A 13,592-nucleotide genomic window follows, 5' to 3' on the forward strand; every position below is an offset into this window, starting at 1 on the left:
TTAAATATGATATTTTATCCAATATACATTTTTAATAAATTTCCTATTTTATTTCTTAGATATTCCCCGGGACTGCGCTAAGGACAATAACGCACGCTTTTAAGGTTGGTGCTTATGGAAATAATAGAATGTATCTATAGTTTTCTTTTTAAGGTACCTAGTCCGAGATAAATAGACAATATTTTTTACAAAATATACAGATAAATCAATAATTAATAACTATAGGCTAGAGTTTTTATGCATTAGAAATTGGTATGTTTTTTTCAACGTCCTTTTAAATATTTAGATGATACCTAATGTTGGTTAGTAGAATTGTCTAATATTGATACAAATTATCTTTTTTTTAATTTTGCATATTTTCGAAAATGTTAAGTTTAATGCATGAAGCATATTATTCAGGGGCGATACTAGGATTTATTTTCGAACTACTAAATTTGACGACTATACAATATTATAATAATTATAATAATTTTAAAAAATATTACAAGGAACTTTAATAGTATATTCATTTTTTAAGCCTATTTCATATTATTGTATATTAAATATTTTAACTGTAAACAAAAATAGGTAAGATTAGATGCCACATCACATCATATTATGCTCCTAATGATTTCGCCCACATATATAAAGTTATTTTATTCAATTTATTTTTAAATTAAGTATAATATGTTTGAGTATTGATTCCCTTTCACTTAATGATAGTTTTGAAATTATTGATATATTAACTGTATATTTGATTATATTTTTATTTGATATTTTAATATCTTAAAAAAAAAATGAAACGCATATTTTACTATTTTATATTGCATATAAATTATAATCCTATTTACAACTTAAAAATAACATAGTATTATACTATGAATTATTGCATAAAAAATGAAATCGCATTCTCATAATTTATAGTAAACACGAAATTTCTGACTACCTACCTATATAATTTTTGTTTTTGTCTGTGTGGAAGTATTTGCTTTTATCGTAGCTATTTACAATGCTTGTGCTTTTATTAATTATTTTTTTATTTTTTAAATTAATTTACGCTTATATAATAACGATTTTACATTTAACATACCTAGATATTGGATATGTTATATTTGTATATTTAATATATATCATGTATATGCATATTACATATTAGTATATTGCTTGATATAGTATATTATGTTATAAACGATTACATCGAAGTTATAAAAAATATAACACAACCAATCACAGTATAATACAAATAAACACAAGTTTGATTATATGACATTTGCCCGTGATTCAACAATAGAAATATATTTTATATTGCCTCCATATTAGTTATACAAGCAGTTACGTAAGCCCGTAAAATTAGAAAAATGTATCAATATTTTCAACTTAATTGTACATACTATTATACTGTCGTCTGTCGTATAGGTACCTATAAGTACTTTTATATATCGAAAAGTGAATAGGTGTGATAACTTGAATATCAAAAACTGTTCATTACAGATATACACGGTTTGAAATATTAGACGAGAAACTATATTAGACTTGTCTATATTATAATATGTTTTTTTTTTACAAACATTGATTGTGTACACATATTGCGTCACGAAATTACCAAAATCTTTTGATAGGTAACACTTATTTTGATTCGGTCCCTGATTGTAGTTTGTTATCAAATATCATCAGTCTTATGTACCACCGACCCGAGAACTATATTTTATCTACAATCACCAGTCCATGGCAGCTTATATAGGTACTTAGAACGGGAAGAGATCGCAGAAGTGTTGCGGTCGTGGTAAGCCAGCCATGGACAGGACGACACCGGACGAGTCATGTGTTAGTTGTTTTTTTTTTCGTGTCATTCGAAATAATAAGTCGCGCTTTGTGATATGTATATATATTTGATTTTAATCTTTCATGTTTAGTGTTTTTATAGGCCCAAGTTTAACTAGGTTGTGTTAAAACTTAAAATATATATTATGCAAACCATTAAACAGAAAGAGACTTGACATTACATATATTTAATCATCAATATTATGTCGCCTCCTTCGCCTCGTACCGAGACACCATCGTTCAAGATGGGCTGCATCAAATTGTGGTATACTGGTATGACTGGTATCAAAATACATTGATTATGAATTAAGACTGAGAGCATTTTTTATCGAATAACTTAAATCTGGGTGGTCCCGGTCACTTATTATAGAAGTGATAGTTAACTGTGATCGGTAAACAATAGTGGTAATATGCCTTTTTTATGACGAATAACCACTACATGAGCGGGATTGGCATTAACATTACTTCCCCTCAAGTAGTAATAAGTATAACTCCATCAGATTTTTTTTATGTCGTTTAAAATCATTTGTTTGAATTACACGACCAATACATAATTAAGTTATCTATTATGTAGGGAACTAATTTAAATCGCAGGTACCTACTTGATTACTAAACCTTCCATTTCTTGGTGCCAAATTACTTTCAGACTATAGAGCAATATTTGTTCATCTACTGAGTAGTGATTGCTGACAAACATGTTTGTTGTTTTGATTAATATTAGTAGGTAACATTTTTTCCAATAATTATGATTTATTATCTATTTAAATATTTTCCATTCAGTTGTCTCTACAATTCAATCAGATTGTTGAAAATAACAACAAAAAAATTTAAATTTTTCAATATTGTTTTCATTGTATGTACTTACGATTATAGATAACACTTTATTGTTTCTAAATAATCCTGAAGTTAAAATAGTAAAATAACATATCATGGGCGAAAACAATTATTGTAAATATTGGTTTGTTATTCTTAGAGCATAAAAGATAAAACAATGGCGAATTCGTGAAACTGAAGTTCTAAAAAAAAACCATAAAAATAATTTGTATAATAAAATATAATAATAGTTAGGGAGGCTGTTATCGCGAATTCACGATTTGTAATAAATATTATAGATAATTTATTTCGTGGTAGTTTGTTCCCTTTCCGACGCATATTGTCCGATCTACCCGTGTGTATTTTTATAATGTATAATAAAATGTCGTAAAAACAATACAATATAATCATATAGTATAATAATATTATAATAGGATGTTTAACTATAATATAATGGCAAATGTGATACTAGGTACCATCTAAATTATTCAATATTACAATATTTTGTTATCATTTGAACATTTGAACGGTCATATTATTGTAATACAACATAATGTACAAGAATCCGAGATTGTAATTTTACGAATTCATCAATCATCCGACGATCAAGGGTCATCGAGATCAATATAATATTATAGTTCAATTTTATCACACAAATATTAATTTTCAGCGCTATTTAAACGTTTAAGTTACTGCGGTTATTGATCAGTTGATATAAAACTACCGTCCTGTTGTGAACTATTTGATAAAACCAACAAAACAACCGTATAATTGTCTTGAAGTATTTGTTTTCAGGTAAGTCTAGTTTATATTTTATTCTATTAGTCTAATATTATTTTTCATGTAATTTATCTAACAATTTTTTTTTCAAATTACTAGTTCTTAAAAAAATTTAATTTAATTTGTTAAGTAGGTAGTAAATTAAAACAGTTTTACTAAGTACTTTCTGACACTGCAATGCGTTGCTATTTCTAGGTTTTTTATGATTATTCTAGTAGTATATTTTCAGGTAGGCAATCTACCTACGGAAGATCGCGGACCCCGCGTGGTGTTTACGTAAGTGTATAATTTACTCTAAAATATTAAAAAATTGGTCCACCGAAACCATGGATCGAACTCGATACATTCTGTACTAAAATACTCAGGCTTATCGCTTATTAAAACCAATAGCAACCATTTATAAACAAAAATTTATAATAAAATCAGAATCCCTGTTTGCAAACTTCTCCGGGTTGGACCTCTTATTTGCCTTTTTTTCGAGTAGCCTATCTTCTTCATAAAGATCTAATCTATCTCAGTACAAAATTTAATTGCAATCGGATGAACGGTTTAGAAACACATAAAGGACACAGACTGTCATTCACAAAAATTGTTCGTCTTTTATATATAGTAAGATAGATAGATAGATTATATAATAAAAACTAATATTAAAACAATTGAATAAAAGTAAATAAATATTAATTTTTTTATAAACAATTTTATTGTATTAAAGTTTATTAGTATTAATATAGTGTCATTAAATTATTTCTGCAATAGCTTTGTACTAAATTTGTTTATAAAATGAATACTATTACGAAGAATTATACTTCTTCAAAACTTATCTATGATGGAATCATTGAAATCTATCTGAACTAATAACAAAATCGTCTTGAAAAATATGTTGTTGAATTTCAAACGATTACTAAGGTTTCTGTTTTCAATTTTAATACAATACAAGCTGAGATCCAAAAACTTAAAGGGATAAATAATACCATTGATTATACTATTATAGTCATGATAATACATAGGTTAGGTTGTATCATAAATCATAATACATAACACATTATATTATATACAGTGGTCGAAGTGGCTCAAAATAAGTAGAGGGATGCCCTTGATTTATATAGTTCTCATCATATATTATGACTTAAACAGTCATAAACCTTTGGGGGCTAGTTCCACTCCTGTGGGTACACCTTTTTTTATACTACAATTTATTTATATATATATATATACTATAGTATACATTTTTGTTTTTTAGTTTGCTGTCTTGTTCCTATCTTAGTAGGTACCTACCTACCTAAAATTAAATATATTTTGAATTTATAACATATTTAAATATTACATTTATCATGTTAAATGTATAATATACATAATTTATGCTTAAAACGTTTTTCTACATTTTTGTACAGTAACTTATAAATACTATCAGTACCTACCTATGTCTTATACCAATGTACAGAAAATATCAAAAAACAAAAATATTTAAAAGCTTTTTTGGAATATAAATTGTATTTATTATATTTATTAACTTTTGTAAAATTAATCAAGAAAGTTGTAACTTTGAACTATAGGTACTCACTTATCTTATAATCATCATAAAATTGTAAGGATTTACGTTTAATTTTTTAGATCTAGAATTCACAATTTAAACGAGCAAAGAAATAGGTACTCGTTTCTTATCAGAAAAGTATTAATATTTATAATATTAATAAATATCATTGTTCAAAACTAATTAAAAAAATCATCGTAAAAATAAAAATGTTATGAAAAATACTAGTAAAATCGATAGTATTTCTAAATAATTATTAAAAGGAATTTTTTATAAAATATATTTATTTTTTTTTTTTTTTGTGTCTGTCATCACCGTTTGTGGCAGTAAAACAATTTCCTTCAACAGTATCTTGTTCGATGGGAAAGTGAATCTGGTTGGTGTATTGGGGGGGTCAAATTTTAAAATTCTTAATATACAAAATTGGGATTGTACAATACATGCAATATTCATGGGCTATTTATATTAGCATTTTCTATATAAACGATAAATTTTTCAAAACATGTTGATTTGTTTTGAACTGTTTAGGAGCAGTTTCAGTTTCAAATTTTTTTAGTTTTATTTTCGTTGAATATCAATAAAATTTTATTTGTTAGCTAAAAAAGCTTGAAAATTTAATACAAGGCTCCTAATATATTGTTATAATGACCTTAGAATAATATTAAAAATCCATGCTCACATTTTTTTTTTTATAAGTAAGTATTCAAAGTTCCAATCTTGACAAAATACGTAAAAATTACAAAAATGTGCAAATTATTTTGAGTTAGATATAAATCTAAGATTTGAAAGAAAATATGATACAATATTATTTATAAGTTTTTCTACCTTTATAAAAAAAAAAATCTCTACAAGCAAATCAAATTAAATTTTTATGACCGTTTGAAGTTCATTAAATCAATACTTGTACAAAATTGGAAATTCACTCAATCTCTCATGTAGTGATTTTGTTATTTTGTTGTACTTCAAAAACGAATAACTGTAGATGCATGAAAATTTCACGAAATGTTCATATTTTAATTTTCTATAAACCATACAATTTTGAAAATATTTTGACTCTTTTTGAGCTGTAAATTCTCAGTTTTTATTTTTTTTTAGTTTTTCTTTCTATAATTGTCAATAAAATTTAATTTGTTTGGTAAAGAAACATAAACATTTATTACAAGGCTCCTGATTTATTGTTACAATAGTAGTGGAAAATTATTAAAAATACATAGGCACAATATTTATTTATAAGCATTTAAAGTTAGAATTTTGATAAAATTTGTCAAATTTAAAATTTAGTATTTATTTTGTAGTTAAAATTTTTAAAATATTCAACTTTTATAGCTAAGAATTGAAAATTTAAAACAAAGTTCCACGTAAATAGGTTATATTATAAAAAATACTTTATTCACAATGATATTATCAAATATACTAAGTAATATCATAGGCTTACTGAACGTCTTCGCTCAGAATCGTTTTTCTTATACAATGATATTATATCATTGAATTAAAATTTAACACAATCCATTATAGTGGTCAGTGACCCATTTGTAACCTACTGTACAACAGAGCGACACCCACTTGCCAACCTTTTTAAATTTTAAATTTTAAATTTAAATGCTTGTAAAAAAAACTGTGCCTATGTATTTTTAATATTTTTCAACTGCTGTAGTAACAATATATCAGGAGCTTTGAATTAAATGTTGACACTTTTTGACACAACAAATAAAATTGTATTGACAAATAAAGAAAAAAAAATTTTTAAAAATTGAAAATGTCCGCAACAGCTCCATAATAGTCAAAATGTTTTGAAAATGTTATGAGGTTTGGGAATCGATAAAATAAATATGCAGTGTAAATTTAATGTACCTACTGGCTACGACAGTTATTCGTTTTTGAATTATAACAAAAAGAAAATCGTTCCATAAGAAATAGAGTCAATATCCAATGTTACAAAAAACTAATATAACTATCTTAGATTAAAAAAGAAAAAATGTTATTACTTTCTAACTAGAAAAATTTGCTTGAAAGTACTTTTGAGTTTTTACCAACCCCACCATAAAAAAAAAGTATCAACTAGATTCACTTTCCAATCTGAAAAGGTGCTGTTTGAAGAAAATCTAAGTATTTTTAGTAAAAAAAGATGACAAACACAAATTAAAATTGAAAAATTAAAAAAAAAACACATTATTATAAAACCAATACATTCATCACTCCGCTCAGAATCTAAAAACCGATAACTTAAACGTAACATTAATTTTTTATGAACGTTTGAATTTAAAATGTAAACGATATTTGATATTCAGCGGTATAAATTAAGGAATTCCAATTCATCGATTTTTGATATTTAAAATAATTCTATGTTATTTGAAATAACAATAAATCTATTTACCTATTTATTTATTTTGTTATAACTAAAAACTTATAACCGTAGACACTTGAAATGTTCACAAAATATTTATATTAGCATTTAACATTCATGGTAAAATTTTCTTTTTTCATTTGACTTCTTTTGTGGTATTATAGCCTCCATACATTTTTCTAATTATGTAAATGATTTTTCAGTTAGAAATTCATAAATAATTTTATTTTCATAGCTAATATTAGAAATTTTAATAGAAGATTCCCAAAAAGTTTTTCTAGCTTTATCAACAACAAAAAAAGTCACCGGAAAGTTACGCTATTTATAGCCATGTGATATTTTCAATTATCGTTTATATTATATTTTTTTTATTGTTAAATTTGATTATTTAATTATTTATACAAGTATATGCTATAGGATAACACATCGTATCCACTCTGTCCGCTCAGAATGTTTTTCGTTTGCAGTGATTGATCATTTAATTACAATTTGACACAAAATTCATCACAATGACACGCTGGAGAACTACAACTGTATAGCTGCACAGCGGACTTGTCCACCTTTTTTTATTTTTTAAATGTAATTACATATCCTATAGGACTTAAAATTAATGATTTTGTATTATCAAGTTGCATTCCAAATTCAAAATGAGGGAAATTTAAAATGTTCAAGTCATCACTATTATAAATACGAAATTTTATTTTTTATGTTTTAAACTTTTAGTGCATTTAATAATGTATGTAATAAGTATTTTTGATAATTGCAGATTTAGAGAGATGATATTGGATTTTTCAGAATTTGACACAATTTGACATTTATTTTGCACACATTCTTTTATAAAGTTATTTATTTTTCTCTACATATTATAGGTACATTTATTAATTAATTAATTATTTATTATTTACATTAATTGTACACTTTTAATACTGCATGCACATTATTTATATATCCTAGGTATATCCTTTTGATACTACCTACGTCCTACTTCCCAAGCTATAGCTCATATTCTATATATATAAAAATGGAAAGTGAAAAATGTAGTTACCTCAATCGAGAACAGCTGGTCCGATTTGCCTCAATGTATTTTTTTAATGTTTGTAATTGCCAGGAGATGGTTTTTATGAAAGAAAATTTTAGGAAAATCCACCGGAAAATTAGGAAATCTGGATGTAAAAAATACAACAGTGGTGCAACAATGTATTATATATTGGTTGCTATTGGTTAATCGGGCATGTTTGTTGATTTGTATTATTATTTTTTGTCAATCTTTATATATAAAAAGACTTGTCCTGGGTGATTCATCATCGCTTAGCCGGAACTGCTGAAGCTATGGATATGAAATTTTCAGTAAATGTTCTTATTACTATGTATAGGCGCACTAAGAAAGGATTTTTCAAAATTTGCATTTTAAAGAGGTGCTCAAACAGGGATCTTGAGGTTCGCGATGGAAATTGGAAATTTTATTTTTATTTATTTTTTAAATAGTTGCCATTGGCTACAGTCTACAGCATAAATTAATATTTATTTATTATTGGTTTCCATTGGTTATTTGGGCAGATCAGGTACAAGTTAGCACCAAATCAAGTTATTGAACATTGCAGCAAGTTACTCCCAAAAACAGTTGAACAATCATAATATTTAAGTTGCAATTTTTTACGGACAACGGAGTGCACGGGTTCAGCTTGGTATGAATGTTTGTGTGTAGATTAAACCTCTGGGAAGAAGACTGACTTATTTAGGAATGGTTAAATTTGGTTTTTTTTTATACGATAGGTAAGACACATAATATCAATTGTTCAAAACAGCTTAAATTTCTTATTACTGAATATGCAACACAAAATATACAAGGTACATATTTTGGCTGTAACTGGAAGAAGACAGACTAATTTAGGAATGGTTAAATTTGGTTTTTTTTATTCATCTGATATTAGTAGTTATGTTAGGTTAGGATTTTGTATTAATTGATTATATTAATCTACCATAGGTGGAATACGACAAACTTGGTATAACTTTGATATTTTATAGTTAAATCATATACCTACGTACAAACAGCACGGGGTCCGCGATCTACCGTAGGTAGATTGCCTACCTGATAATATACTGCTGCGAATCAGAATTTTTATTCTGGGAAACGGAAAAGTTAAGATACATTTTGAAAACCATACACCGAATATTAAACAATGAATTGTACAAAGTTCGAGTCATATAGAGTTGGTACATTAAACGGGCAACGAAGTGCACGAGATCAGCTAGTATATTATATAAATGAATGTTTGGGTGTAGATTAGACCTCTGTTAAGAAAACAGGCTAATTTAAAAATGGTTAAATTTGTTTTTTTTATTCATCTGATATTAGTGCGGTTAGGTCCGCCATAGGTGGAATACGATAAACTTGGTATATCTTTGGTACTTTAGAGTTAAATCATACAATATTACGTACCTACAAACAAAATGGGGTCCGCGATCTACCACATTCATAATAAATAAATAAATTATATATTCATATAAAAAATATACTGCTGCGAATCAGAATTTTTATTCTGGGCAGCGGAAAAGTTAAGATTAATTTTGAACACCATACACCGAATATTAAATAACGAATTGAACAAACTTTGAGTCATATAGAGTTGGTACATTTAACGGGGAACGAAGTACATGGGATCAGTTAGTATTATATGTATATATTCATAATTTTTAATATCTTAATATTAAATTAATTTTTATAATTTAGAAGTTAGATATATTTTCTTATTTTTAAATATCTACATAAGTAAATACATATTTCATTTTTTTATTCATTAATTTCAACTTTGCTTATTTATTAGACATTGTTTAGTAAACATATACAATTGAATAGGTACCTTATAAGTTATAAGTTATAACTTATACTTTATAGAATAGTTGGTGCAGTAAATATTTATTTTTTTATTGTGTAAAATTTAAGAATTGTTTGATAAGAAACAGTCCTCGGATATTATTATAATTTTTTTAAATTAGCATTTTCATAAAAACTATTCAGTTTTCAAATTTATAATAAACTAGCTGATCTCGTGCACTTCGTTGCCCGTTTAATGTACCAACTCTATATGACTCGAACTTTGTACAATTCGTTGTTTAATATTCGGTGTATGGTTTTCAAAATGTATCTTAACTTTTCCGTTTCCCAGAATAAAAATTCTGATTCGCAGCAGTATATTATCAGGTAGGCAATCTACCTACGGTAGATCGTAATAAATAATTTATAAAAAATTTAATTTTATAATATCTCTGCAACTTGTTGTTATGTACAAATCTACTATTAAAATGCATTAGAAAAATCCTAATTTAATTATCCATTAGAGCATATTATAGTTCATACAAAAGTATCAAACAATACTAATAGTGTTTTAGTTCATTCAGAGGGAAAAACATAAATAATATAGTTTGTTGATTAAAATATTTTGTTTTTAATTTTATTTTATTACTTTATTATCATAAAAATGTTTATATAGGTAATACTATATCTGGGTAATAAATGAGCATTGCGAGGAAGGAAAATTTAAAAATGTCATTGTTTTTCTTTCGATATTAATTAATTTATGTTTTTTTACATAAGTTTAAGCTTATAAACTGTTATAGGTCAATTTATTAAATGATTATTGAAGCAATTCAAATTCTAAATGTACTAATAATTTAACTATTCTTTGTTTTGTATTATAAGTCATACATTTTGATTAAACAATTATATTGATTTCTTAATATATTGTATGTAAATGAAAATATGTATTATTTTCTAAGTTCCAATTATCATTGGAATTTAGTAAAAATAAAATTTTTAACTGTCAATTTATTAATCAACTGTAGATTTTCTATATTAGGTCTACCTATGCATTTTATATAGAAACTTTTTAGTAGGCAATTAAATAAATAATAATAAATATTATTTTTTTCCACAGTAAAATTAGTTTGTGATAATGCATCTTTTTCTTGCTTTGGGCCTGTTCATTGTTTGCGGAATGGTTGATGCAACTTTCTACAATCCAAGAAGTCAAACATTTAATCAGGTAACTGTACAGAACAGAATTAAACAGGCGTAGGTATTAAATATGTACGTTTATCATGATTTTGTATATTTTTTTTTATCTATTTTTAGTTGATGGAAAGGCGGCAAAGATCTATTCCGATCCCATATTCCTATGGATATCATTACGTAAGTTTTCTTTCCTACTTCGATTTATCTTTTGGCAAAAATGCTAATTTCACCAATTTCAAGGTGCAACAAGTTGTATTTTAACTTGTATGAGTTTTATTCATGTGTCTATAATATATTTATTAGTCTTACAATGTAAATAATATTTATGTTAAATTCATTACAGAATCCAATAGAGCCATCAATCAACGTTTTAGATAGTTTAAGTGAGGGATTGGATTCCAGAATCAACACGTTCAAACCGATATATCAGAATGTAAAGATGTCTACCCAAGACGTGAATTCGGTTCCAAGAACTCAATATCAGCCAAAGAATTCTCTCTACGATTCAGAATATATTTCAGCGAAGGACATCCCTAGTTTATTTCCGGAAGAAGATAGCTATGACTACAAATACCTAGGTTCACCGTTAAACAAATATCTAACACGGCCATCAACACAAGAAAGTGGCATTGCCATAAACCTAGTAGCTATCAAAGAGACATCTGTCTTCGACTACGGATTCCCTACTTACAAATCTCCGTACTCATCGGATTCTGTGTGGAACTTTGGTTCGAAAATTCCAAATACTGTCTTCGAAGATCCTCAATCAGTAGAATCGGATCCAAATACTTTTAAAGTATCATCCCCCACTATAAAAATAGTAAAACTATTGCCTGAAACGCCAGAACAAGAATCAATCATTACGACAACAAAAAATTATGAATTGAATTATAAAACTACACAAGAAACTCCGACTGAAGCTGAATTGTATCCTATAACTTCAGAAGAATTCCAGACCGAAGACGAATGGCACCCCATGGTGCCTAAAGAAAACACGACTAAAGATGAATCGAGTTTTATAACAACAGAAGAACCCCTGACTGAAGATAAATCAAATTCTATAACAATAGAAAAAACCCAGACTGAAGACGAATCGAACTCTATAGAATTTAATTCTATCAGAACAGAAGAAAAATCGAATTCTATTACAACAGAAGAAAACCAGAAGGAAGACGACGAATCAATGTCTACGACTTCGCAAGAAACAACAACAGCTTTTAATCTAAATGATACGTTTGATACAAATAGGTATTCGTCTTCTCATGAATCTCTTATGTTAAGAATAAGGGAACTAATGAAGAACATTGCAGATCAACAAAATAAATCTCAGTTTAGAACCGTAGACAATATCCCTGCAAAATCCCAATCAAATTTATCAAGTGACGAAAGTACAAACCAACAATTTGAGCCACAGTTGGTCAATGGAGCTGATACGTACAAATAATACTAAAAATAATATCCAAAATTAAAAATAATATTTTATTTTATCACATTCTATAATATTATCATTATTTTAAGTATCTGCATTTGTTTGAGATAAAACATATTTCATCATGAAAAAAACTATTATCCTATTTTTATACCCAACAAAACTGTTATAATATATTTAGGTATAAAGTAACTTATTATCGAATAGTATACTATGCATGTTTTCATTGTTAACCTTATTGGAATAAATAAACAACTCATACACGCATGTCACATACGTTGATATTTTAAAAGAATAAATGTATTAACTACTGAGTACTATTGTATAATTTAAAATGATTATTTCAATATAGTGGTATTACTAACTAATGTTTAATGGTAATGTATGATTATGGTGATTGTATTTTTTCTATTTAATATTTACTTGTAGGTACTTTATAGATTCAACGTAGGTACTTTCTACAACGTACGACCATGTATAAATCTACAGATTTTCACATCGTTATTTAAGATATAAAAAAAAGAGTAAGTGCAACGGGGTGAAGTAGGTCAGCGGTGGTGGAAGTTTGTCCATCGTCTCTTCGGTCCTCGGACAGGATAGTGCAGTATTATTACAGTATTCAATTCGAATGCAATGATTGCGTTCGATAAAAAACGATTTTGAACGGACGAAAGGAAATGTATGATTCATAAATATGTATTAATAAGTAAAAAGTAATATTAATAAGTTAACCATTAATTGTATAATAATATACCTAGTGTGAATAAGGTAATTTTAAATTGTATTTGTTTCTATGGTGATAAATGATAATGATAAACAACGCGTTGGAAAAAAAATTGGTTAGAAAAAAATTTTAGTGGTTTTTACCGTGGCGTTAAAAAAC

At 26.7% G+C, this 13,592-nt stretch overlaps 2 protein-coding genes across 3 annotated transcripts in view; both read left to right on the forward strand.

Annotated features, from left to right (window-relative positions):
* The window catches only part of LOC100573600, a 50,301-nt gene extending 49,600 nt beyond the window's left edge, over positions 1-701 (forward strand). The window contains exon 3 of the mRNA XM_008183117.3: positions 60-701. Within this exon, the coding sequence (XP_008181339.1) occupies positions 60-140 (81 nt within the window). The 3' untranslated portion in view covers positions 141-701. The remainder of the gene's footprint in view (positions 1-59) is intronic.
* Positions 702-3,264: 2,563 nt separating this feature from the next.
* Positions 3,265-13,077, forward strand: LOC100160550. Of its 2 annotated transcripts, XM_008183101.2 has the most exons (5): positions 3,311-3,408; positions 3,623-3,669; positions 11,204-11,311; positions 11,401-11,457; positions 11,624-13,077. In XM_008183101.2, the coding sequence occupies exons 3-5, from the start codon at positions 11,222-11,224 to the stop codon at positions 12,722-12,724; spliced, it is 1,248 nt and encodes a 415-aa protein (XP_008181323.1). In that variant the 5' UTR covers positions 3,311-3,408; positions 3,623-3,669; positions 11,204-11,221; the 3' UTR covers positions 12,725-13,077. The 2 variants fall into 2 exon arrangements, with proteins under 2 accessions (XP_001951165.1, XP_008181323.1); XM_001951130.5 differs by lacking the exon at positions 3,623-3,669 and having other exon boundaries at positions 3,265-3,408.
* Positions 13,078-13,592: the final 515 nt, after the last annotated feature.

Source organism: Acyrthosiphon pisum, chromosome A2 (genome assembly GCF_005508785.2).
Source record: "Acyrthosiphon pisum isolate AL4f chromosome A2, pea_aphid_22Mar2018_4r6ur, whole genome shotgun sequence".
Taxonomy (NCBI): domain Eukaryota; kingdom Metazoa; phylum Arthropoda; class Insecta; order Hemiptera; family Aphididae; genus Acyrthosiphon; species Acyrthosiphon pisum.

Excerpts from the sequence above, each read along its gene's own strand:
- LOC100160550 (XM_001951130.5), top strand. The coding sequence starts at position 11,222 with ATGCATCTTTTTCTTGCTTTGGGCCTGTTCATTGTTTGCGGAATGGTT. Across the intron at positions 11,312-11,400 it reads GAAGTCAAACATTTAATCAG|TTGATGGAAAGGCGGCAAAG; the intron begins GTAACTGTACAG and ends ATCTATTTTTAG. Across the intron at positions 11,458-11,623 it reads ATTCCTATGGATATCATTAC|AATCCAATAGAGCCATCAAT; the intron begins GTAAGTTTTCTT and ends AATTCATTACAG.